Here is a 25,791-nt window from a genome sequence, read left to right as displayed (position 1 = left end):
ACTACTCTGAGAAAAGAGGTGAGAGAGCCATGACTGTCCACAAAAAATGTGGTTATAAGTGCTGAAGCTCTAAAGGAATCTGCAATAATTATCTTTTGATCTTCCCAGATTATAATTTCTATTTGGTAGCTGACTTTCTTATGCTTTCTACTTTACCTTGGTTACTTTTTATTTATAATTTAAGAAATTTATTATAGTGTGTAATTTACAGAAAAATTACAAACAATTTTATAGAATGGTCCATTTTTTTTCTCCTATGTAACGTATAAATATGTAAAGATGCAGCTTTTTGGTTTTACTTCTCTTTTTCTTCTGTTTAGAATCCTTGGAAATTATATCCACTGCAGCAAGTCACTCGAATAGTGCAATAAGAAAAATGGTAAATTATCCTTGTTTTCCAGTTCACTTTTTAATATACTATATTTGAGTATTTGGTGAAGCTAGGAGTGTGAATTGAAAATCTTCCCTAACATGGCAAAAATGGGTTTCCTGGGTCCAAGTGATTGCTCCTACTTAATGTATTTATACAGCTTCTGGGAATGATAGACAAAATCTACCATTGCACCTAATTCTCTCAAATCAGAAAATGGGGCAGACTGGGTTCCTCTCCTGGCTCAAATAGCTGATACTACACTGGATACTCAACCTTGTTTCTGTCAGTGGAAGGATAATGTTTGTAAAGAGTAGTTACTATTTCTCTACCATATTGGACTGACATAATAGGTATTTCATTAAGTATGTGAGATGTCTTGGAAAAGAAACAACGCAGGCTGTATGTATAACTGCATGTTTAAAATTACCAAGGAGACAACATTTCTAAAAGTACTTGTTACCGTATCAACTAAGTTAATCAGTCTGCATGGCTGACCGTATATACCAGGTATATATGTTTTTCAAAGTGAACATTCTCTGGATTTAATGCAAGCTCCCATAACTTCATTTAAACATGCTTAAAGATCTGTGCTTTTAATTAAATAAGTTTTGTAACTGTATTTTCACTGCAAAGGAAAATCTAAAGAAATTGTTAGAAATATATGAGATGCTGGGAGAAGAGGAAGACATTGTGAACCCTTCAAATGAACTGATAAAGGAAGGACAGATCCTTAAACTCGCTGCTCGCAATACGTCTGCTCAAGAACGGTATCTTTTCCTAGTAAGTACGGTGGCCTGTGTTTGCGGGAGTGGCTGTATACCTTTCTAGTCTTGCACTACCAGAGAGGGAAATCCTCTTCTAGTTGATGTCAGTGCCTTTCCCCTGATGATATTAGAGCGTGAGTAAACCCTATACTGCTTACAGAAAAGCCTGAAATCACCATTTAGAATGGAATACATGGTTTTAAATAAATGGAACCAGTGCCCAGAAACTCCCTTTTAAATAAGTGGCTCCTGATTAGGTCCTAGAGCATGAGAACTTTGATATTCTCATGAAACTGAAATGTAAAAGCTTAGGATTTTAGTGCTGATAGATTGTGTATTGAGATTCCAGTAAGTCTTACGGTCTTGTGGGAGCTTGTTATGGTGGCAGGTCATCCTCTCGTCACGTGCCTGTGTCCTGTCTTGGAACTTACAAACTACAGCCATGCTCCCTTACAACTCCCTTGGAAAAGTTTTGATGTACTTCATTGCTTCCCATGCATTAAAAATTGCTAATACATTTTTGCTTATGGGCCTCTGGCATTGCATGTCTTCTGGTCAATAAAGAGTAATAACAGGTTGTTGAGGCACAACTCCTGCTTATCTGTGCTTCACACAAGGAGAAATCACTGAATAGTAAGACCTCAGATGAGACTAGACAGCTGATTAAAATGATGTGCACTTCACATGAGAAGTGACAAGTTCAAATGTGCTGTATCTGTGATAGAGACTAGGCAATAGGCTAGACAACATTTCTATGAAAAAGGACTTAACTGAAGTGAGTTTCTCTTCTTAATAATTAATTTTGAGAAAAATGTGAGAAAATGAAAAACTAAAGATCTGATTTAATAACTGTGCTTCTAGGCTGTGGCTTTAGACATTTAAACATTATTTAAAGTTCTAATCTTTAATAAAGGAATATATCTTTGTCTCGTTTATTATAATTTTCCTGTGATATTAAGGGTTTCAGAGAATAAAAACTCTCTAAGAAATGTTCTTCTGTTTTGGAGAAAAGACAAATAATATCCTCAAATAATATTAGTTACAACTTCTACAAAACCAAATGGTTTTGGTATAGGGTAAATGTAAATGTATACACTGAAGAAAAGAGTTCTGCAGTTTAGAGTAGGTTTTTCAGAATTGGGGCATAAGAATGGGTTTTTCTAACAAAAACTTTACAGTGGTATAAAATACACAGTCTGAGTATAGTTGATAATCAATGTCATGAAGACTGCTGCATTTACAGAGCAATTACTATTCTAGCCACTGAATCTGTTCTTTAATCTTACTTCTAAACAAATAAGAAAAATAATTTGTCTGGCATTACAGCTTTGGTCTTCTCGTATATCAACCAAGCAGTAAAGAACCTGCTTTCTCACCCACCAGGTCTAGCTTTGCGATATTGTCCAGCTTTCAGTAGAAACTGTGGCTGTATCTGTGTTTTTGTTAATGCAAAGCTGTGTGTTTATTTTTTTTTTTCTCCAGTTTAACAATATGTTGCTCTACTGCGTCCCCAAATTCAGCCTGGTAGGATCAAAGTTCTCAGTTCGAACCAGAGTTGGCATAGATGGTATGAAGATTATAGAAACTCATAATGAAGAATATCCACACACTTTTCAAGTGTCTGGAAAAGAGAGAACACTGGAGTTGCAGGCCAGGTAAGCAATCTTTTTATCTCATTTTTGGAAGATTAAACATTTACACACAAGAGTGGACTAATAGATTTGGAGAAAGATGCAGTGGGCTTCGTCTTAATATCAGTGTTTTGAAAATAGTCTAGGATGCCAAAAATTGTCTCTTGGAGTAGAAGATGCATCTAGAGTGTATAATGCATTGCCTTACTTTGCAGAAATACCTAAAATAGCTGTGAATGGGCTGGCTGGAAAATTGAAAGCAGCATACCTAACTGGTGCAAAGGCAATCTGTCCATCTTAAGCATTTTGAGACACTGAGTTTGTTAATCTCTGGGCAGTGCTGCTGCCTCGGGTACCTGAGCCACCTTGGTACGAATGAGTCTGTTCACCTCAGGGCATGTCCATCCAACAGAACTCTCCACTCTGATGGGTTTATGTCCACAGAACATAGTTTTCTACAGCGGTAGATGGGCACCTGCTTTCCTCCATTTCTCAGGCCTGTTTCCAGTCTATATGTTTTCTCTGGTCCCAAGTATCAACCACACCCTGAAAGGCAAGTTTTCCTTTTAGTTCTTTGGTCCTTTTCCTCCAGTTGCAGTCTTCTAACTGGCACTTGTCTGCTTTCCTTATTAGTCCTTGTATTCTCCTCTTGATGGGTTACCTTCCCATTGTTGCTTTTTGCATTGCCTAGACTAAATCTTCCCTGTCTAGACTGTCCCACTTCAAATGAAGTAGGGTGTGCTACCTCTCCTTTTGGACCTGCTTAAAGATCCTATTCTTAGCAAGCAGGATTTCATTGCAGAGGGGCAAGGATTAAATAAGCAGGAGGATGTCCGTGGCGGATACAGTTCTGTGTTGACACCATGTTATTTGGGGACAAATCATAGCTTGCTAGCAAATGACCTTGCAAGCTACTTTCCTTTATGGGAAAAAAATTGTAATATTTAATGAGTAACAGCGGTGAATACAGAAATACAACAGCATGTAGAAATTTATTAGAGTATCACTGAATTTGAAATTAAATATATACTTTGAAAAATGACAGCAAAAAGCTTTCCACTAATCTCTGCAAGACTTTTGGAGCATGTTTTTGGCTATCAATCGCATCTATTATAAATTGCTCTGTGATAGCTTTCTAAGTATTTGGCAAGTTGTTACACCGTACGTTAATTTCAATGGTGAAAGATGGCATCTTGCTGTACTGTTTGTGAAGTACTTTTTAATTGGAAGAAAAATGCTGCAACAAAGTAAGTTTATTTTGTCAACTTTACTGAATTACCAGTAATTAGAAGTTTATTGCATTAGTTTATTTTGGGTGTGAGAAGAACATGTTTTCATGTTTTTGTTTTATGAACATTTTTAGAACGCACTAAGTCTGTACAAAATTGTGAAAGAATAAACACCAAACAAGATCTTATTCAATTATATTAGAATAATCTTGATTATTGTATGAGTATTGTATGTACCCTATACTTTAATGTCCTGAAATCATGAGCTTGTATTAAGTGTTGTAATGTTTAGTTTACCCTTGGGGTTTTCTTTACAAGTAGGCTTCTGTTTATTTTTCAGAATACTGTTTGAGTACATTTTCAATCACTGGTTTTAAACAGCTGGTAGATTATTTCTTTGAGAGGTTGCTGATATGGTATGACATTTCATAGCCCATCTTTTGTTTTTTAATGTAAGCAGGTAGGGACAATTATTTTGACTGTTTAGACATGTTTCTTCTGCCTCATATGCAGATGGTAGGTGGCATGAGGAACACTTGTTTAGGACTCGCTTAAAAGTTGTACTAATACTGCAAAACAACATGTGAGGAGCTGTTTTTATTGAGATATTGTAAGTTCTCTTTCACATCCTTTGTAACAATCCATAGAAAAATAAAATTCTGCATGGCCGATATTGCACAGCTACAGGAGTTTGGTGTCGTGTCCCCCCCCTGCCCCCCGCCCCCCCATCATTATCCAAAGAGAGGGCCACTTTCAGTTCTTACCTTTCTGACTTAAGTTTGCAGAGACACTGTCTTCACTGCTCACACTAGCCAGTACTTTCTAATAGTACTGTTACTTGTGATATAAGATGCTTTTCCAAAGATTTAAATGTCAAAATTCTGATAATATATATTAAAGACAAAGCTGTCGTAGAAGATGAGAGTTGAATAAGCTTCCTCTGTCATATCTGTCCTGTCTGTATATCTCATCTGTACTTACTGTTAATTCATCTGTATCTGCTCTAATGCATAAGAGGGAAATTTCTGCTGTTTGGTATTAAAACGCATTTTTCCTCTTCTTGCCACTGTAGACGAGTTTAAACAACAGCCACAACAAAAAAGCATTAAGGAAATGACTTTTGTTGGGGAGGGAGGAAGATTTAAGAGATACACAGGAGACGTGTGTATGTGAACTTAGTAGTGCATGAAATGAGAGAAGACAAAATCATCTACACCTAAACTTTGCATTGCCCTCTTTTCCTCTCTATCCTGTTCTCAAAAAAAAAAAAAAGGGAAAAAAAGGCTAATAATGCAAATAGTATTATTACTTTTAAATTCATTTCAATTTATCTTTCAACTTGAATTCACTGTTTAGTGGTTGCAGAGTTGTGAAGCCTGAACTCTACTTTTGTTTTCTGTTTTGTTTTGTGTGTTTGGTTTTTTTAAGCTGCACAGTTAACAATTAGTATGTTTAAATTCTTGAGAATTACTTCAAAAGCTTGGCTTTTGCAATAAGTTGTTGATAGTGAGATAATGTTTCCTGAACTAGTTTTGGACTAATGTGTCAAATATTTCTTTTAGTTCTGAGCAAGATAAGGAAGAATGGATAAAGGTAAATTCATCTACATTCTTTATTTTCTAAACACTTTTTCACTGAAGCAATCAAAAAAGTGATACTCATATTTTCTGGCTGTAGTTTCCCTCTGCTAATTAGTAACAGGTCAGAATGCAGAGAGTCTGTTTTAAATGTAGTGTTTTTGAGGAATTTATCCATTGTTTCCTTAGGCGCTTCAGAATACTATAGAAGCTTTTCAGCAGAGGAATGAAACATTCAGAAATGCTATTGCTAAAGAATATGAAGACATGCCTGTTGAGGTTTCTGTAAGTTGCTGTTATTCCTTTGTAACCTTCTTAGTACCCATTTTGTTCTTCAATAACTGGAAAAAGTTTGGCAGACACTTTGTTTTCAAGCTCACCATTCTTATAGCAGAGGAATTACAAAGCAGTCATCTTGTTGGTAATTGTTTTTCTTCATAATGCCAAACCTTTAAAAAAAGCCTCTTTTTTCTTGAAATACATAACAGAGTACCCTTTCAGTGATACATAATGATTTTTAACTGTGTTCTTTGTTATTTCTTGTATAGATTTCAAAATGTATTTTGAGCTGTATTTTGCCATTTCCTTTCTAAAGGAAGAGAATCATTATTTTCTCTATTTAAAGTACTGCACAACTTTTCGACTGGCTCTTTTTTATTCACCCATCCTCCCCCTGTCTCCCTTCAGAATGCTGAGCTGGGGAAGAGAGCACCGAGGTGGATACGGGACAATGAAGTAACCATGTGCATGAAATGCAAGGAACCCTTTAATGCACTGACAAGGAGAAGGCACCACTGCCGAGCATGTGGACATGTAAGTGCCAAACACTAGCTGCTGTAGCTGGTGAGCAGGCTTGGGAACTGGTCTAAGCACCTGCTTCTGGTGGTTGCTTGTTATGTTGCAGTTTGTTGCTGTGCTTGTGGCCAAAAGCAGAAGCTGTGTATAGCATACTACAAGGGGTCCTCTGTCTGCTTTAGTTGTCATGGTAAATTTGGAAGTAATTTACAGCAGAGGAAGATGCATGTTTGTGTAAAATGTCCCAAGCCCCTGGACATACTACACTGTTACTCCTGAGTGGCCTCCACTGATCTCAAGTTTCAAGACCACTTGAAACTGGCATAAGCCAGCATTATCCCTAGCAGCACTGGCTGCCTCCTATTCCCATTCTGCTACCTTCTCTCTCCTCTTCGCAAGAAGACCACGAAGACCTGCAATTGGTTAACTTGAAGCTGTTCCACACTGGGTTCAGTGTGTAACTGTGAACATGCATGAAGCATCAGGGAAGCAGAGAAGGTTTGGAAAGGGAGAGAGTATTACAGCTGCTTTCCGTGTATGGTGCTGCAGTAACATATGACACTTTAAAATGACTGAGATAGTGGTGACTTGAGATTTTTCAGAAATTAATAAAAGATGAGCAAACATACTGTGCTCTTTTCTTGACATCCAGCAGCTCTGCCTTTCTCCAGCAGGTGGTAGTGCAAGCCCAGGTTTAATTTTTGTCTTACAGGTTATCTTGTATAATTTCTTTCTAATGTTTTTATACGGTATGAAGCTTACCACATTCACAACACTACTGTTATGCTTTGCAGGACACTAGAGACTTTTTCAGAATCTCTGAATGATTGATTATATAGTTGTCATCTGGGGTTTTTTCCAGATCATTCTGTCTTAAAACTCCTGTGTTAAGATTGTACCCTTCCTTTTTATTCCCCATTTTGTTTAGACTCCTAACTACTCCCTTTTGTAGTAGTTCTATCGGATCTCCTTGCACTTTAATTTTTAAACATTTTATCATGGGAATTAATTTGGGTCAGTGATGGTGTCTTTTCAGCAGTGACTAATTGGGAATACTTAACTAGTATTCTCTAGGGCAGTGGTTCTCAGTCTGTGGTCTATGGACCCCTGGGGGCCACAGTGTCATCACAGGGGGTCTGTGAAGGCTTAAATCAGGGGTGGGGACCATCCAACCCAGAAACATTTGGTCTGGCCCGTGGCAAGCGCTGTGCCTCCTTTTCCCACAGCCCCCTCCCTTCAATGCCCTCTTGTACTCAAGCCCCCCACCCCGTCTGCCCTGACATGCTAGTATATTTGGTGCTAGTATGGTTGGTGGGACCCACTTTAACTAGGCAGTTTTTCTCTTAAAGACATTTTCTTAACCCAACGGCCCTCTTTAGGGCCACAATGGGGCTGAAGTCTGTTCCTCCAAGTGGTAGCCCTGGACCTGTAAACAAAAATATATGGTGACTGAACACAGACAAACAAGGGGGGAGGTGAGAAGAATTGTAAAAACTTTTCATCAAATTCTGATGTAAAAACTGGCATCAAATTTGGAATTAGCATGTTAAAATACCATAAAATGGGCCATTTGAGCAAGAAGAGTGTTGATGCTATTATTTTAAATTCATATGAAATCATTGCAATAAAGATATTATAATAGGAGTGTGAGCATTAACAGATTAACTTATTTCCTCTTCCCTCCAAATTTGAAGACCCTTCATGAGAAAATTGAAATAAATATTTGATGCAGTCTAGTGCTTTAAATCTTGAATTAAGTCTTGGTAGTCCATGGCCCCAAAAGGTATTTAAAGGGGCTTCATGGCGGAGGAAAACTTGAGAACCCTGCTCTAGAGAGACTAGTTGAAGGTAGTGATCTAGATTAGTACTGCAGAGTCCTGGTCCACAATAAAATTTTGTTCAGGTGTTTGAGTGGTTCAACTCCATTTGTCTGCCTTTCTTTCTTGAAATAACTGCACTCATATTTTTTAATGCAGGGTATCTTTTTCACCTGGAAGAACATTTCTGTGGAAAAACGTTTCTAATGAAAGAACTCAGATCTCTCTTGCATTTCAGTTATATTTATTTTGTTTAATATTTATTTGTTGGCAACATAGACAGTGAGATTGAGCGCATCCTCAACAAGCTTGCCAACAGCAGCAAGCTGTGGGCTGTGGTTGATACGCTGGAGGGAAGGGATGCCATCCAGAGGGACCTTGACAGGCTTGAGAGGTGGGCCCGTGCAAACCTCATGAAGTTCAACAAGGCCAAGTGCAAGGTCCTGCACATGGGTCTGGGCAATCCCAAGCACAAATACAGGCTGGGCAATGAGTGGATTGAGAGCAGCCCTGCGGAGAAGGACTTCGGGATAGCAGTTGGAAGAAGACTGACTAGGAGCCAGCAATGTGCGCTCGCAGCCCAGAAAGCCAACTGCATCCTGGGCTGCATCAAGAGAAACGTGGCCAGCAGGTTAAGGGAGGTGATTCTCGCCCGCTACTCTGCTCTCATGAGACCCCACCTGGAGTACCGTGTCCAGCTTTGGGGCCTCCAACATAAGAAGGACGTGGACCTGCTTGAGTGGGTCCAGAGGAGGCCACAAAGATGATCAGGGGGCTGGAGCACCTCCCCTATGAGAACAGGCTGAGAGAGTTGGGGTTCTTCAGTCTGAAGAAGAGAAGGCTCCAGGGGGACCTTATAGCAGCCTCCCAGTACTTAAAGGGGGTTACAGGAAAGATGGGGAGGGACTCTTTATCAGGGACGGTAGGGATAGGAGGAGGGGTAATGGTTTTAAACTGAAAGAGGGTAGATTTAGAATAGATGTAAGGAAGGAATTCTTTACTGTGAGGCTGGTGAGGCACTGGAACAGGTTGCTTAGAGAAGCTGTTTATGTCCCCTCCCTGGCAGTGTTCAAGGCCAGGTTGGACGGGGCTTTGAGCAGCCTGGTGTAGTGGAAGGTGTCCCTGCCCATGGCAGAGGGGTTGGGACTAGATAATCTTTAAGGTCCCTTCAACCCAAACCATTCTAATCTATATATAGATATACAGTGAAAAGAAAAATCAATGTAATACTGGCTTATTTATTCTGTGTACTTATGAACAGATTCTAAAACTGTAAATTTAATATTTATTAGCAGGTTACAAAACCAGCCATTTCTGTTTTTATTAAATTTTATCATTAAAAGTGCATCTCAGTTGTACATTTCTGAGATTATGTAGAAAAAAAATGGTAAATGTACCTTTTCAGATTGGCACTTAAACTGGAGGATTTTCTTCCTGCAGTACGGTTGCTATATTCTGATTCTATTGCTAACTTTAACCTACAGATACAATTGAAAGCCTAATGTGATTTTACGCAAAGTACAAAGTTCCACCACGTAAAAAGCACTTCTAGTTAAGAAGCAGTGGCACAGATTTGGAAAATCATTATTTTCAGTTAAGTTATTGTGGACATGTTGTAAAGGCATTATCTTTCTTGTTCTGTGTGATTAAACAATGTATTACTAAGTAGATAAAAATAATACTAATTTTTAATTAAATTTGGTTTCATAAAGTTTTATAAATACTTAAATTTTTTTTTGTTGTTGTTTCTAAGGTGGTTTGCTGGAAATGTTCTGATTACAAGGCACACCTTGAATATGATGGCAATAAATTGAACAAAGTCTGTAAGGACTGCTATCATGTTATAATTGGTTGTAGAGACAGTGAAGAAAAGAAGAAGAAAGGTATCTTGGAGGTATGTAATTTAGAAATACTGAATGTGGATAGCTGCAAACAGTTTCAGCTCATCAGTAAGTGAAAAATGGTAGCATTCTTGCAGGGCTGTTTTCTGTCTGAGAAATAAAAAGTATGTGGACCAAATTCATCCCATTCAATAGATTTTGGTTTTCACCATTCATCTTTCACAATACTTTGTTTCTTACAACTTTTTTTTTAAAGAGGGAATTATGAACCTTGGAGCTTGTTTGCTTCTTTCCAGTTACATCAGCTAATGTGATAAAACATTACCTTTCCTTATAAATCTTCAGTTTTCTTCTGCACTTAAGCTGTTGTAGCAACAAAAACCACTACTACTACAATGGTTCTTGAAAACATACCCAAACTAAAAGAACTGGGGATGGAGGAGAGGGGAAACAGAGGACAATTTTGCTATTCAGAGTCTGAGTAGCATACTGTTTTCATCAATGTATACAATGTACCTTATAGTCATCAAGTTTCTCTCAGCTTTTGACATCTAAAAATTCAAGGTCTCAATCAGGCAATAAAGAGCCATGTTTCTCTTATGGTTAGAGAGGAGAAATAGGCATCTTAGAACTGCAATTAACCTTCCCATTTCTTAAATCCCTCTTTATAGGCCCTTTTAAAATGCCTGACATACATTAAAGAAATATCATCCTAACTTTGTCAAGACATATATTTATCTTGGGATGCAGTAGAGAAGGATCGACCCTTGAACTAAATAACAGCAGAAAAAGAAAGCAAAAATAAAATAGAGATTGTAGTTCCATATCCCGTTCTTAATCCATGTTGGCTTGACTACACCCTCTTAAATGAGAAAGAATAAGGAGCACAGAACTCTGCTAGCTTACCTTATAGTCAAAAGACTGCTGTTTCTTGGCATGCTGGCTTTAAGGTAGCTGAAGGAGCTATAGAGTCTCTAGAAATGTCTGTCTGCATGCTGGATCTCATGACAGTGGATTGATTGGTACCGTGTTGCAGCATCCAAACAGCATCACTACTGGGAGAAGAAAAAAACTGATGCAAGGAAATTTTAACACATAATCATATTGTGTTCTTTCTGATCTTTTCAGGATTACTATTTAACCTGAGTAGCATGTCGCTCTGTCTCCAGATTTTAAGCAATTCACCTAACCTTTTCTCTAGGATTAGTGCTTGCATTCTTATGTTATTTTTAGAAATGCGTTTACATCTGATCCTGTTGTAATATTTCAACTGCCAAAATAGAGTAGTTGTCATATTGGATAGTTAGTAGCACTTCAATGCCTAGCATGATGTTGTTTTAGAAATCAGACATTGTTGCAGATCCTAAGATACAGAGAAAGGCTAGCTGTGGTGACAAAATGAAGTTTAGAGTGATCTAGAAGTGTATAATCCAAAATAACTGATGAAAGAAGGAACCAATTACATATGTTAAGGGAGTACATGATGTGATTGTAAGTATGTAATATATAAATATTACATAATTACATATCTAAATATTACATAATTACATAAATCTAGTCCTTATAATTATGTAAATCCAGTCCTTCATGATCTTACTTGGGTATTTGCTCAAGCTCTTTTGCAGATGCTGTCTGAGATTTTATATGAATGGTGATGAATTTCTGCTTTTCTTAGTCTTTATTTAAGGAAAGTTTATTCTCCTTATTATGCTTTATACTATCTCCTAGATTGAATCTGCAGAAGTCTCTGGAAATAGTGTCATATGTAGCTTTCTTCAGTACATGGAAAAATCAAAGCCCTGGCAGAAAGCATGGTGTGTTATACCTAAACAGGAAGCTCTTGTGCTGTACATGTATGGTGCTCCACAGGTATGTACAGAGAAAATGGACAAGATTTTAGTAATTATTGTCACTGACATCTGAGGAAGGGAAGTCAAGTACCTTGGGAATGGAGGAAAAGACCCCAAATGATTTCACCAACCTGTATAGTAAACAAGAGGTAACGGGCAGATTAGTTGGCTGTTCTTAATCAAGAACTTCTTCTTTTTAGGATGTTAAGGCTCTGGCTACAATTCCACTTCTGGGCTATACAGTAGATGACACTCCAAGAAGTGCTGACCTCCCACACAGCTTCAAACTGACCCAGTCTAAGTCTGTGCACAGCTTTGCTGCGGACAGTGAGGAACTAAAACAGAAATGGCTAAAAGTTATCCATTTAGCTGTCAAAGGTGAGACACCAGAATGTCAAAATGAACTGCAAGTGAATTTAGAAGAGCAACCTGAATCTTCTAAAACATCTGAATGCTGAAGCTCAAGAACACATGGCATTTTTAAAAGATTTCAGTTGAATTTATGGTTAACCTTCGTGTTAACTTCTCTTTACTCAATCAAGAAAAAAATAAAAAAGAAAAAAGAAACTTCTTACTACCATACACATCTTAGCACTTTATGTTTGGGAAAAATTCTGGTCTTTTTAGGGATCTTTTTCTTATATTTATGTTCTGTCAATAAAAGTAATGTACAGGTCCATTTCAGAGACTTTTTAAAAAATGTGAATGCTATTAAAAATACTTACTAACTTTACTGTACTACTTGTTTGTCATGATGCAAATTTTTTTGAAAATCCAGTTGCTCTTCAGTTAACGTTTGCTGCTTTCATTAAGAATGCAAATATTGAAGCTTCCTACTTACATGTTAGGACTTGCAACAGGATAAAAGATATACCTCCACATTGCCAAAATAGATCTGTAGTTAAATATGCAGGGACAGTTTGGTTTAATGTATGTAGTTTATAGATTGAATTCCACAGGTCTGTACATATGTTGTATTCACTTGTCTCTTTTTAATTAAAGTAATGCAAATTGCTTTCACAGGTATATTGGCTTTTGAAGTTTCAATTTATCAAGGAAACAATCTAATGATTTTCAATCTAGAAATGAATACCTAAAATATGAGAAAACTATATGTGCAGTATTAAAAATGTGTAATACTTGACTTTTGCTTTGATTTCATGATACTGGGTTCCTATTAGCCAGTAATTTATTTAAAAAGCATGTTTTCTATTTGAAATTAAACACAGTCCTAAATTAACAAATACTGTTCAGTGATTTAATAGCTGACATTTAATGATCTTGGTATTTTTATGCATTAAAAAAATAGCAGTAATGTAAGTGGCATGCAATGGACAAATAAGTTCCAGTTGTGTTTAAAAGAGTAGTCGCTTTTCTTCAGTGTCCTATCACTGTTATCTTTTATGAGTGCAGTAGTTCATTACTCAAATGCAGTATGTTGTTTGGAAAAGCAACAAATTCTGGTAATCTTCCGGGAGCGTGTATTTTTGCTATTATGGTTATTGGAACAAAACATTTTGAATTTAGATCTTTTAATTTTTGCAGAAGATTAGATACTTCAATACTTATTTATGACAACAATGTTCAAGGATTATTGTTGTAAAGTGGAGCCTGCTTTATATGAACCTAGTATGAGGTCTGAGTCTGCAAACCTCAAGTTGCATTAACAGACGTTATTTGCATTCTGCTTGTGGGAATAAGGACTTGTTGGCTTTACCGTATTAAGTCCCTTATGAACTTTCATTCCTATTAGGGTTTTTATACACAGAGGCAAATGACCTCCCTAAAATTTTTACTGTAACATCTTTAGATAAAATATGACAAATTCAGGAGTAGTGATTGACTATCAAGTAGACAATTAAAATCACTGCCATCTTTCCTTTTCTGACCTCTCAAAGGAAGGAAAATATGTAACTTCTACAATCAACTTGTCATAAGAATGTGCAGGAGTATTACTTCTCAATATAACTGCAATCTGTATTTTAAATAACGTCAAGCTGAAGAGCTCAGGTTCAAGTCCAGTTTTGTTAGTAACAGGACAGATTTAAGTTGTCGCTTTTTCATAAGATTTCTAGACAAAGTATTCACTGAACTCTCACTCTCGCTTTAATCTTTTTGCAACACTATAGGGCAAAAAATAGTTATTTAGCATTTAACAGGATTGTTGAAGTAACCTCTGTTTTTAGTGTCAGGCATACATAAGTACACAGTGTCTGTCATTCTTTGGTAAGAAGAATGTCATGCAGCTTAATGTTAGCGGGCTGGATTTTGCGCTTTCCTGCACAAATCCAAAATCTATCTTGGCCTTTAGACTTCAAAGCTTTAAACTAGTGTTGGTAATTATCAGGACGTGGCATTGTAGAGTACTAACTCTACAGCTGACTTTGTGCATGTCAGTTCTGAATTATTCCTCGGGTGCTCCATGTGTCCAGATTATTCTGCATGTAACTCTAGTATTCCTTTTATCTGATATGCAAGCTCTTCTGTAATTCTCTACGAGATTTTAAGTTATTTCTACTGTCAGCTGTATTTATTTATGGGCAGCTCAGGCCCCTTTTGGTTCACATTGGTGAGTACCATCAAATCTTCATCTGGGTTTCCCTAGCTAGTAATTGTTGCCTTGTTTATACCTTGGTGAGGGATGGGGGAACATTCAGGTAAGCCAGAAAAACTCTCCATAGCTAACTTTCTTTCATGGTCATCTCCTGAAAGTGGGTACCTTCTAAAAGTCTCAAGTGCAATTGTGGGATCTGGAGGGTTGTCTTACCACATCCTAATGTACAAAAACATTGTTTCCCATGTTCAAGTTGTTCAGTGTAAGGGGAGAAGTTGCTTTAAAGAAGTCCCTGGATAAGACGGACTGAGCTATTCTGAAAATAATATAATGGTATGACTGTAATCATGTAGTACATTGTTTTCTGAGCTCCTGCAAACTAAATTCTGAGCCAAGTAGAGAGACCTATTCCAGCTAAATGATTAGGGAAATGATTAGAAGCAGCAATTTCTGGGCTGCCTTATTGTTACAGTGGTATTGAATATCTAAAGCTGTTTGAATGATTTCAGCATCTCCCAGGTAAAGCCCTGCATTTGGGCATAAACAATTTGAAATTAAGTTAGCATTGGGAGTTATTTATTTGGATGTTAGCCTCATGTTTGCTCTCAGCCATTAAAGTTTATATAGTGTGGGATATTTTATTTACCCTAATGAAACCTATTTCATGTTCTCATAATCAATTGCTTGGTTAGAATTGTTCTCTTCTGAGTCAGAATGTCTTGGCACTCAAATGTATGCTTCTGTGTGTATTTTGTAGGAAAAGTATGTACCACCAATATTAAAGGAGATCAGAAGATGGAGAAGTTGCTTCTAGATTTAACCACCCTAACTGTTTTACTCCATTCTCCACAGAGGGGCTTCTCCAAGCCCCCCTTACAGCTTCCAAAACTTTTTCTTTAAATTTGAATTGTAAATTGTGACCACAGAGGAACAAATTCAAAGTAGTAACTGCTGCGGCTTAAGTATCATGACCAAAGCAGTCAAATTAAAACCATCATTCTAACAAGGTATAGGCTGATCCCATTTCAACTGTTAAATTTTTTCTTTTTTTTTTTTTTAAAAAAAAAGGCGTTAAATGTATTAGCATAAAGCTGTGTGTGTGAAGAATAAACTATAACCGAGCATTCATTCGTAATACATGAATGTATGTGAATGGCTCTGCTGAATTATTTAAGCTTTGCGATTCTTGTGTTCAAGAAATGCTTGTTTCTCACTTTAAAAGTGATCAGTCTTCAGTGCAAATCAAAAGTTATTTTGTGCAGTTTTATCAGTGTTCAACCAGAACAATGGCTTAATTTTATCATTAATAAGTTTGGAACATATTAATATATTTTTTCAAAATAACTTAATATTTTTCCCCTATCATATAGAAAAATAGTGTATCATGACATCTGTATGTCTGCACCATTCTTTCAGATCCTCTAAAAATTGTTTTCTGTTATCAGGTACTCCTGCTTGGTTGAAGAGCTACTGTAAAATCTATAGCATCTAGTACTTTCAAATCCCTTTACACTGAGTAGTTTTGTTTATTCCAAAATGTATTGAATTTTTATGTACAAAATAGATATTGAGAATATACAATGTTCTCTTCTGTTTGGAGTAGAATATTAAACCACTTTAAATGCATGTAATATATAGTGGTACCTTGTTATGCAAAATCATCTCAAAGTGCTTTAAATCTCCTCAAAGATTCTAAATCCCTTTCATAGAAAAGAGGATTTTTATTCTTCATATTTTTAAATTATGGATGAAGCCAAGGCACTGATTAAAAGTAGAATAAATACACTACCACCTGAGTAAATTTTAGATGAGGTTATAGAAGTATGCTCTAAAGAATTCCAAGTGGAGTCAGGAGGAAAAAAACTAATATATATGTATATATAAAAATAAGTGGAAAAGATGTGGAAACACTTGACAGGTTCTTTGGATTTTGTTGTTTGTTGGGTTTTTTTTCAAACCTACATCACCGCATAGCTAGTCTAAAACCTGGTCAGCTTTTCATTTCAAGACAAGATTAAAAAAAATAAAGAGAGGGTAGTGGTTCCTTATACTGAAGGCAAGTCTCTTGAGAAAGAGTTAAACATTCCATGTAGAAATAATTCTAAGCAATAAAAAAGGAGCTTTCTACATAAATCTATTGTAGAGATTTTTATCTGGTGTAAACTAGCATAGACCTGCTGGAGATGTTATACCTTCAGTGATTTAAATTTATGTAGAATCTACTCTACATAAAAGCCACTTGTGGAAAATCAAGATTTCACCAGTTTGAGAGCTGCTGTCTTACTATGTCTCACCTGGAATCACAGTGCTCAGTTGAACTTCAAATGGGTTTCAGCTGGAGATAATTGATGTAGGGTTGAATGTAAGCAGCTGGAAATATATATCTAAAAATACATGATTGGAGAAGAGAAATAATTTTATGGCAGAATTGACTATCCTTAAGATAAGTCCACTGGTGAAATGGGCATCATTCTTAGTCTGTGGTGTACTGTTATTTGAAATCTGAAATTAAATATATGGAGTTAGGGGTTTTTTTCTCCCATCTGTGGCCCTGTTGGTATGAGGAATTGACCTAGCTGGTTCTGATCCACGGGACTGTAGTGAAGTATGTTCCTTGGATAGGAGTTTTAATCTGCTAGTCAGATTGTTTCCTAAATGCTTTTCCTTTAACAGAACATAAAATTAAGTTAATGATTGTATATGTGTATATATACACATATGCATGTGTGTATATGTATATATGTGTATTTATATATTTGAGACTATTATTCAGATGACCTGTTTTCAAGCAGTATTTTACAATCAAAAAATACACTGTGCTGCAATCAAGATATAATGTACATTGACTGTGTTGAGTATGCTCTTCAGAAGAAAAAATTGACAGAAGTAGATCAACTTTTGTGGCATGTTTACTTTTTCAGCCTAATTTAAAAAAAAAAACAAAACAAAACAATGAACACACTAAATTCAGTAAGGCATTCAATCTGCTTCCTTTAAAAGCTCATGATTAAATTTCTTCCCAGACTCAACTATTGCATTTTGCTATCACCCCTTCCTTTTCCTAGCACAAGTTGAATGTAGAATGTGGATTTTCTCTACTAAAATCTTCAAGCACATTTCTTTTGAATAAAACATATTTTCAGCCACTGTATAACACCAACCTACTTCAGTTTATAGTTCATCCTTGTAGATTCATTAACTATTTACTATGAAAACATTCAGAAAAGGGGGAACTATGTCAAAGCATTTTTGCATGTATGTGCCCTAGTATTTTTAAGAAAGAAGCCAAATTTGTTGCATATAGGGAACAGTTTGCAATAGAAGTATTGGGTTTTTTCTGTTAGCATGTTTTCTATTCTGCAGCTGCCCTCAATGTGGATTAATACATTCATGTTAGTGGGAGCTGGATCAGCTGTATGTTTGACATCAGAATTATAGGCTATACATGTTAATTCCCCTTCATTACGGAAACATTTCTGGTTTAAATTGCAAAAACACTTTTTTTAAAAAAAAACAAAACAACTAATATTTGGAAGAGGTATAAATTTGTCCTGGTTTTGGAATAAAGTGAAGAATACTAAAAAGGTGAAATATAAATGCCCTTGTATGTTGTGCAAATGTAAGTGGTCATTTTTATGGTCAAGAAATATACGAATGTAAAAAAATTTCAGATACTGTATATATTTTCTGTAATATATGTATATTTGGTCATAAGGTGGGTGGAGAATTGTAAAAATTAAGCACTTTAATTCCTGTTGAGTACTTAAAAGAAATTTGTATCCTGTAAAATAAAAGCATCATTAAATAAGTATTGCTGGTTTGACTTTTCGTCCACCTACTGTTTACTTTGCTGATGGAATCTTTAAACTGTGTTACCAGTTGTGTGTGTGACTCTAAGGACCTATCTGGTGTCTAATTTGCTGAAGTGCTGGCTACTCACAAGTACTGCTAAGTCAGTGGAAGATATATTCTGAATATATAAAGAGCTGTATGTAATGCTATGATATCTTAGATTGGGAAGATAAAAGATACGGTCTCAGTAATCAATCCTTCACAGTTTAGATCCAGATTTCTGTAATGGGAATAATAATGTTTTCTTGTGTGACCAGGATGTTGTGAGAGTACTTTATGGGCTTCTGCATTGCCACCCCCATAGAAAAGTGCAGAAAGGGAGGGACGTGTTCAAGTGTAGCCCCATGTCTGTCTTACTATTACTCAAGCGCTGCTCTGAGCAAAAGGATGAAACAAAACATTGAGCAGCTGCTCAGGATAATCTCTTGTGCACTGAATTAAAGTGGTGCTGTGAAGCAAAAATGATCAGGTAATGAGCTGGATCATGATCCTAAGCACAGGCAACTTTGATTCTCTAAATTCATTTGCTAGCTAAGCACACATTCAGTTTATGGAAGTACCACTTAAACTGCAGCTACTCCTTTTCTAGGTGTCCTTTAACACACAGAACCATTTGTAGTTGCCTCCAGTTTCCATCATCTGTACACAGTAAACCTGTTTTGATTGTATCTCATTTATCCTTGGTATTATTCTGCAGGTGGGCACAACGTTGCAGAAAAGACTTCCCCCAAAATAGAGAGGAAAATTTACTGTATTATTTGTTAGTTCCTGTGTGGAAGGACTTGTACAAGAATTTTGTTTAGCTCCTACTTTTTCTTCTCTTTGGAAACACAGTAAACAGATTAGTATTTGAAAGAAGTACTGATGAACCACAGAAAATAATGCTTCCCTCTCCATTTACATAATTTTTTCCAGTAGTTTTTCTGATTATTTTTTCCCCGTGATTAATGCTGTTCCTAAGCCATTGTTTTACTCATTAAACACAATGCAATGCCTTATACATGGAGACAAAAATAACAGAATTTATCCGAAAATATACTTTAATAAGAAAACACAATTATAAAATTCAAACTACAGGAAATCCGTAATCACAGCTCCTACTTAATTCCTTTATAATAGCAGGTTTAATAAGCACTGATATTTCTACTTGGCAGCAAATTGTCCAGGAGCCCATCAAGTACAGGGTTGGTAAGTAAGTAGTAGGCGTCATCTCCTCTGGCTCTCCCTAGGATCCTGACTAATACTGCCCCATTACCACAGAATTGTTCTTGGCATTGTATGAGCTTCCTGCCATGAGAGAATTGGCACTCCTGCCTTTGGTAAGCACAATACTTGGAGCTTGTTTGCTTTAAAGAAATTGCTCTGGAGGGCCCTGTGGTGTCTCTAATGAACAAGTGGACGTTATGATTGTGACCATTTTGTCTTGGAGCTGCTCACCCTCTGTCTCCTTGGCCCTGTGCACTAGGCAGCTATGACAATACTGAGCCTCATCAGACCTGGCTTGCGGTAAATCAGGATATACCCAGCTGAGTTTATTTGCTTGAGGTCTACCCCATGTCTGTCTCACTAGCTTCTGTTTCTGTCTCAAAAACATAATGCTCTGGTGTCACGAGCAGGATGTGCTACCTGCCCTCTATCTCAAACTGTTACACTTCTTTGTGTTACAGCATATTTTTCAAACTACTTTCCCTCATTTAAAGATTTAAAGTCTTAAGAAAAAACTATCATATACCCAGGTAAATTTTCCAGTTGTTAGCTATACTCTCTGTGGTTGTTTTTTTCTTCCTTTTTTTTTTTTTTAAACTTCTTATCACTAGTCAGAACTCACATAGCCTCCAACCATCAGGATCTTATCAAGAGAATTCATCAAGAATTTCAACCACCCAATCTCAATACATTTTTGCTTGCTAAATGAAGGAAATATCTGCTGTCAGAAGCATCCCCTTAAGGAATAGAGCCTTATCTAAGAATCTAGGGTGAGACTTAGTGGGCTCCAGATGGATTTCTAGATCCCAAAACCTCTTCACATTAGTTTTCCTGAATATCAGCCTACTTAACCTGAAAATTCCAGAGGTTCATAGATTTGGTTTATGCATTTGTAATGTTAAAATAGTCCATGGTTCAAAAAACAGAAATTGTCTTGGGAGCAGAATCCAGGACTACCCTCTCTCTTTGGCCTCTTGTAGCCTCATGTTCTCTTCTGCCCCTTCCTACTCCTGTCTTGGAGCCAGGCAGTCGCAGGACTCTTGCATCGGGGACACATGGAAATGAACTCTCTCTTGGGTCTGCTGAATGCTGAACTTGGATCACAAATTCAGAATTTGTGAGCTTGTGTTCTAAAGTAAGGCTGGATATTCGTGCTCTCTTTTGAATATATTTTAACGTAGTATGCCCAAGTCATTTTCCAAACTCTATGTAAGGGTTCCTGCTTCAGGGAAATGGATTTTGGACTCTGCTACTGAATAGAGGAGCCTTCCCACAGTGTGAAATTAAATGAATGACTGCGATAAAAGGAGATTTCAACCCAATTTTCTTTAGACCTATTGCCTAGCTATGTAGAACTACCTGCTTTGCCTGTTCTGCCTTACTTGCATATTTGGCTTGCAAAAGGGAATCCAAATCTTTTAGCTTAAGGCTTTGGGATACAGCATTTACAAAAGACCTACCTTGCCTATGTTGTATTTTGGAACTGGATTTCAGACTAGCACTAAGCTGTTCCTATTATCTAAATGCTCTTCAGTGGCTGAAGTGTATCTTGCAGCTTGTTTCACATGAACAGGTTCGCATCCATGTGCTCCAAGGCAACTGCGATGCTAAGCAAGCACAGTGGGTAAGACATCAAGCATCCACTCCAGAACTGCAACCCTGACCTGCACTAAAAAGCTTAAGATAGATACACTTGAAGTATCCATTAGTCTTATATGCAGGCTGTGATGTTGTAAATCACATATGCTCCATTGTTATATTTCTAATTTAAACTTAAAGTTGTGCCAGTCATAATATAAAAAGCAGCATGCACAAGAAATCATGTATTGTGAAAATAAAAAATGCTCCTCTTGGCATACTATTTTATCTTAAAAATGCCACAGGAGATAGCCTTATTTAAAATACTAGGTCCAAAAATAGAAGATATAAGCTCAATTCCTCCCAAATACCAGCAAGTTCTGGTTGGGGTAAGGTTTGGTGGGAGTAAGGTTTTTTCCTTTTCCTTTCTAGTTATATTGCCTCAGCTGAATGGTAACTAAGTGTGCATTTTGTTTCCCAATAAAAAGTTACTTTCTTGATAGCAGATGGGAGGTTATTGCCTTTGTTCCCAAAATCTTGGTCCTTTAAAGTGAAAAGTCTTCACCTGAAAATCATTTACTGAAGCAACTATTGTGTTTGTTATTGCAAGAAGCCTGACCACCCCAGTTGCAGCAGGGAGGTACAGCAGTTCAGAACGATACAGAGATTATTTTAATCTCCAGCCAAAGCTTTTAGCTCTGTTGGCCTTATCAGAAATGCTGATGCCTTACAAACACCTGAGTGCTCTGGCTTTGTTACTGATTGATGAACTTTGGTGTGTTTGCCCTGTGGCTCTCACCCTCTGCACCCTGACTTTTCCTTAACTTGAAATCTGCTTTCAGTTCTGCAAGCATGTTTTATGAGAAGTTGTGTGACACCCCAAATATTCAATGAATTTAGATAAATAACTTCCCTGTGGATATAGTGAGAGAATATAAGGAACTCTCAGTTGTTTAGTTCATTATCCAGCAAAATTGTATCCCTGCCCCAGGATTTCTTTGTTTTGTCAGAGACTGGGTCTCAGCACAGGTAACATGGGGATTCCTATCAGCACTGTGACCTTCTTACAGCCAGCTGAAGTGTGTAGGAGAGCTTACTTTGCCAATTCAGCAGAATCCCTGGACTATGGATTTGAAACCTCAGATTTGTTTCTTCTGGAAAAAAGAGCAAGGTTTAGAATCCATCAGCTTGGGAAATCTGTGTAGAACATCCAAATGAAGGGTCATTCTGTCAAGGGATTTCAGGAATTTATTTATTTCAGCTTCTAACGATGTTTGCTGTGCTGATGGCTGGTATTAAGTGCTATGAGAAAGCATTCTGTGATGAGATTACTCTGGAGAAAACAAAAACGCCATTCCATTTGGCTTCACATAAAAATGGGGCTCTGCCAGGCCCATATAATTTCTGTATTGCATGGTTCCAAAAGGTGACATTACCAGGGAATAGTTAACAGAAGTATGTTGCTAATAGCGTTTGTGCAGTACAAAGTAGTATGACTGTATGCAGAGGAAATGCTATGTTACATACTTGATACATTTTAGTATGATAATGAATGATTTCTTTCTCTAGAGAAATACAATGGCAAGGAAGTATGCTTTACTGAGGTGCTAGTTTGTAGTCTCCTTGTCTGACATAAATTAATTAAATGGCAAATGACTTGTCCACTACTGTCAGTATGTCAATATAGACAGACTCCAGCTGCCTGATCAAAAATGGAAGCAAACGATGATGCAAAACTATAAATAAATTCATATCATGGAGAAGAAAGACTGGAAATTTTGTTCTCCTCACTTCAAACATAAAACCAAGGAGGCTTATAATGAAATTAGAAGATGACAAATTTAAAACTGACATCAAATTGATTTTTTGCACAATGCATAATTAGATCATGAAATTTACTGTCACAGGATGTCATTGGAGCCAAGAATTTAGCATGATGGGACAAAAAACCTATTATATGGTAAATAAAGCAATTTAGTTTCCAGTAACACAAAACAGAAGAAATATTGAACTGTCTACTTCAGATCTTACAGCAATATCAAAATTCTGTGATACACAGTTTTAGAATCCGAAGATCTTATTACTGCAGTTTTATATTTTCCCCAGAGAGCTGATGCTGGACGGTCTTCAAGATGAGATTCTGAAGCAGATTGATATCAGGTCAGATTCAGTGTGACAGTTCCTGTTTCCTCATGTTAATTAATTTTTAGTAAATAACCAGTCTGACTACTACTGTCTTTTATCAGATCATTGAGTTTCTTGCTCAGTACAATATAAGTTGGCCATGGAAGTTAGAGTTAAAGCTACAGATGACTATCACTTGTTAAAATGTTTATTGCTTTGGCACAGTCCTCAACTGGGCTGAGGCAAGTGCTGGATTTTGTAAGTTGGTTCAGGATATCAAACTTCATAGCAGAGGCATTTCCAGCTCTCACTGCACAATGTGTTAAACTTTGCATTCTGATGTTTCTTATTCTTACATCTTCTTTAGTATTCTTCTTGCTTTCCTTCATCAATTCACTTCCTCCATCTGTGCTGTGCTTCTCCATTTGAGTATCCAGCCCCTGATAGGCCTTTTGACATCTCTGCTGGGCAGGCTAGGTTATCTCAACTCGGTTAGGCAACTCTGTGTGCTTCTTGAAATATTATACTGATAAAATTCTAAGAATAGCCATACTGGGACAGACTACAGGGCAAGCACACACAGTGCTTCTGCATGATACTCTCCCAGCTTCCAACCATTGTCAGCTCAGAAACATCCAGAGCTAGATTTGATTCCTACATAGCTATGTATTTACATGCAATACATTTCCTTAAACTTCTCCAAACACCATCTGAATCCATTTAAACTTTTATTGTCTACAACATCCTTTGGCAAGGAGCTCAACAGGTCACCAACCCACCCCTGAGGGGCTAGTGTCTTTGCTTTGTTCTGACCTGGCTCCTAGTTTCATTAGATGCTCCCAAAATACTTGTATTGGAAGGGAGAGTAAACAGAGCTGATGCTCTTCCACCCACTCCAGGTTGCTAATGATTACACAGACCTCTGATCCTCCCTGCCCCCTGCCATTTCTTTTGTAGAGTGAAGACTCCTAGCTTACTTGGTCTTGATATTGGAGGTGTTCCATACCTCTCATCATCCTTACTGTCCCTCTCTGACCCTTTTCCAGTTCTACATTCTTTCTGAGATGTCCCACTTCTGGTCTAAATTAAAATATAAAACAGGTTGCACATGCTCCATTTCACAGTGGTGTCCATGAAGTCATACAGTAAAATGAAAGTAGCAGAAGAAAAGAGACTCACACAGAGAAATAAGCTATCTACTATTATCTATCTACTTTAGGTGCCAGCAGCTTCCTGTGCAACTGGGATGCTTTTATTTTTTTCCTCTTCTCTTCTTTTCTTTTCTTTCCAGGGACTGAAGGAAGGAGAGGAGACAAGGCTCCATGCTAGACAGGGAACTGAAAACCCTTTAGAAAGAGTATTTGCTGTGTCAGGTGCACAACGCGGGGAACGTTTGTTACTCTCCTGGAAGCTGGAGAGGCAGATGCCAAATGGCATCCTGGTGTTAACGATCTCTGAGAGCAATTGGCTGCAGCACACTGAGAGCTAATGGATAATCATGCCTGTATGGCCATGACAAGAACCCCTCACCAACAGGTCATTCAGGACCTTCTTCACAAAATTTTACACGTTAACTGCTTCTCTCTGGGCTGAATACACTAATTTTTGACTGTTTCAATTTGTTTAGCCTTCCTTATGCTTTTATCACAAAATATTAATCCTCTGACAAGCAGTCCTGGGTAAGAATGAGAAATTTTGTTGTAAATATATACAGATAAGAACACACTTCCTTTGCATGCTCTTTCCTTCAACATTTGAGGGTTTCTAAAGACTAGAAAAGACTAATTTGTATAAAATAAGAATATAAATTCTAATGCCATCCAGAACTTGAAACTTTCAGCAGCATTTTTACTCAGTTGGTTTACAAGAAAAGACAAAGTCAGAATTCAACTCAGTGCTAGCATATTCATAATTTATCTTCGAGAAAATGCACTCAAGGGAAAGACATTTAAAGATCAGACAGCTTATTTGTTGTGATCTTGCACTACAAGTCATCCTCTGGTTTCATTCTTTCAGTATAATGCAGCTATTAGATTTCACACAGTTTCCCACTTCCCAAGCCCTGTCACATACCTCAATCAAACCTACTGTTACGCATCCAAGTTAGAAAATTTTAGATGCAGAGATTAGCTGAGAGACTTGCAGTGAAAATAAAAATATCCACCAAAAAGCAAACAGAATAAATATAGCTGGTTTAAATGTGACCATTGTAATTCTCAAAATGTGAACAGAAAGGGGAGAATATTCTTTTCGCTGCAGTTTGTAGGACCAGATTTTCTCTGGTTCTTTTCTCCTCCCTGACAAGAGGGAGTACCTCCATAATTCTCTCTCTCCACCCTCAGCAGTTTTATTTTCCTCCTCTGTTGGCTTTGTGACACCAGATGCTGATGACAAGGTCTAGCAACTTCCCATGCAGCACCTTTCCTTGCTGTAATTCAGGCAGCAGTGCCGCCACACCTGGTGAAGCCGCAGCGAGGGCAGCGGGGGCACACGTTTGGTTGTTTCCAGCTTCTCAGGGGTTTTCAAAACATAGTGCCTCGAACAACTGTAGACACTGTAGCCATGCTGGTTGCTGAAAACTACCCCCGGCAGCCGCCCCG

General features: G+C 37.3%; 1 protein-coding gene across 2 annotated transcripts in view; it reads left to right on the top strand.

The window, feature by feature from the left end:
* Positions 1–18,254, top strand: part of FGD4 (FYVE, RhoGEF and PH domain containing 4) — a 118,008-nt gene extending 99,754 nt beyond the window's left edge. For both annotated transcript variants that reach the window (XM_074871567.1, XM_074871568.1), the window contains exons 9-18: positions 321–379; positions 1,007–1,153; positions 2,620–2,792; positions 5,560–5,590; positions 5,764–5,859; positions 6,262–6,387; positions 9,940–10,080; positions 11,756–11,896; positions 12,078–12,255; positions 15,189–18,254. In XM_074871567.1, coding sequence (XP_074727668.1) covers positions 321–379; positions 1,007–1,153; positions 2,620–2,792; positions 5,560–5,590; positions 5,764–5,859; positions 6,262–6,387; positions 9,940–10,080; positions 11,756–11,896; positions 12,078–12,255; positions 15,189–15,331 — 1,235 coding nt within the window. In that variant the 3' untranslated portion in view covers positions 15,332–18,254. The remainder of the gene's footprint in view (positions 1–320; positions 380–1,006; positions 1,154–2,619; positions 2,793–5,559; positions 5,591–5,763; positions 5,860–6,261; positions 6,388–9,939; positions 10,081–11,755; positions 11,897–12,077; positions 12,256–15,188) is intronic.
* Positions 18,255–25,791: the final 7,537 nt, after the last annotated feature.

This window comes from Strix uralensis, chromosome 5 (genome assembly GCF_047716275.1).
Source record: "Strix uralensis isolate ZFMK-TIS-50842 chromosome 5, bStrUra1, whole genome shotgun sequence".
Lineage (NCBI taxonomy): Eukaryota > Metazoa > Chordata > Aves > Strigiformes > Strigidae > Strix > Strix uralensis.
This window is presented reverse-complemented; position numbering and strand designations above follow the sequence as displayed.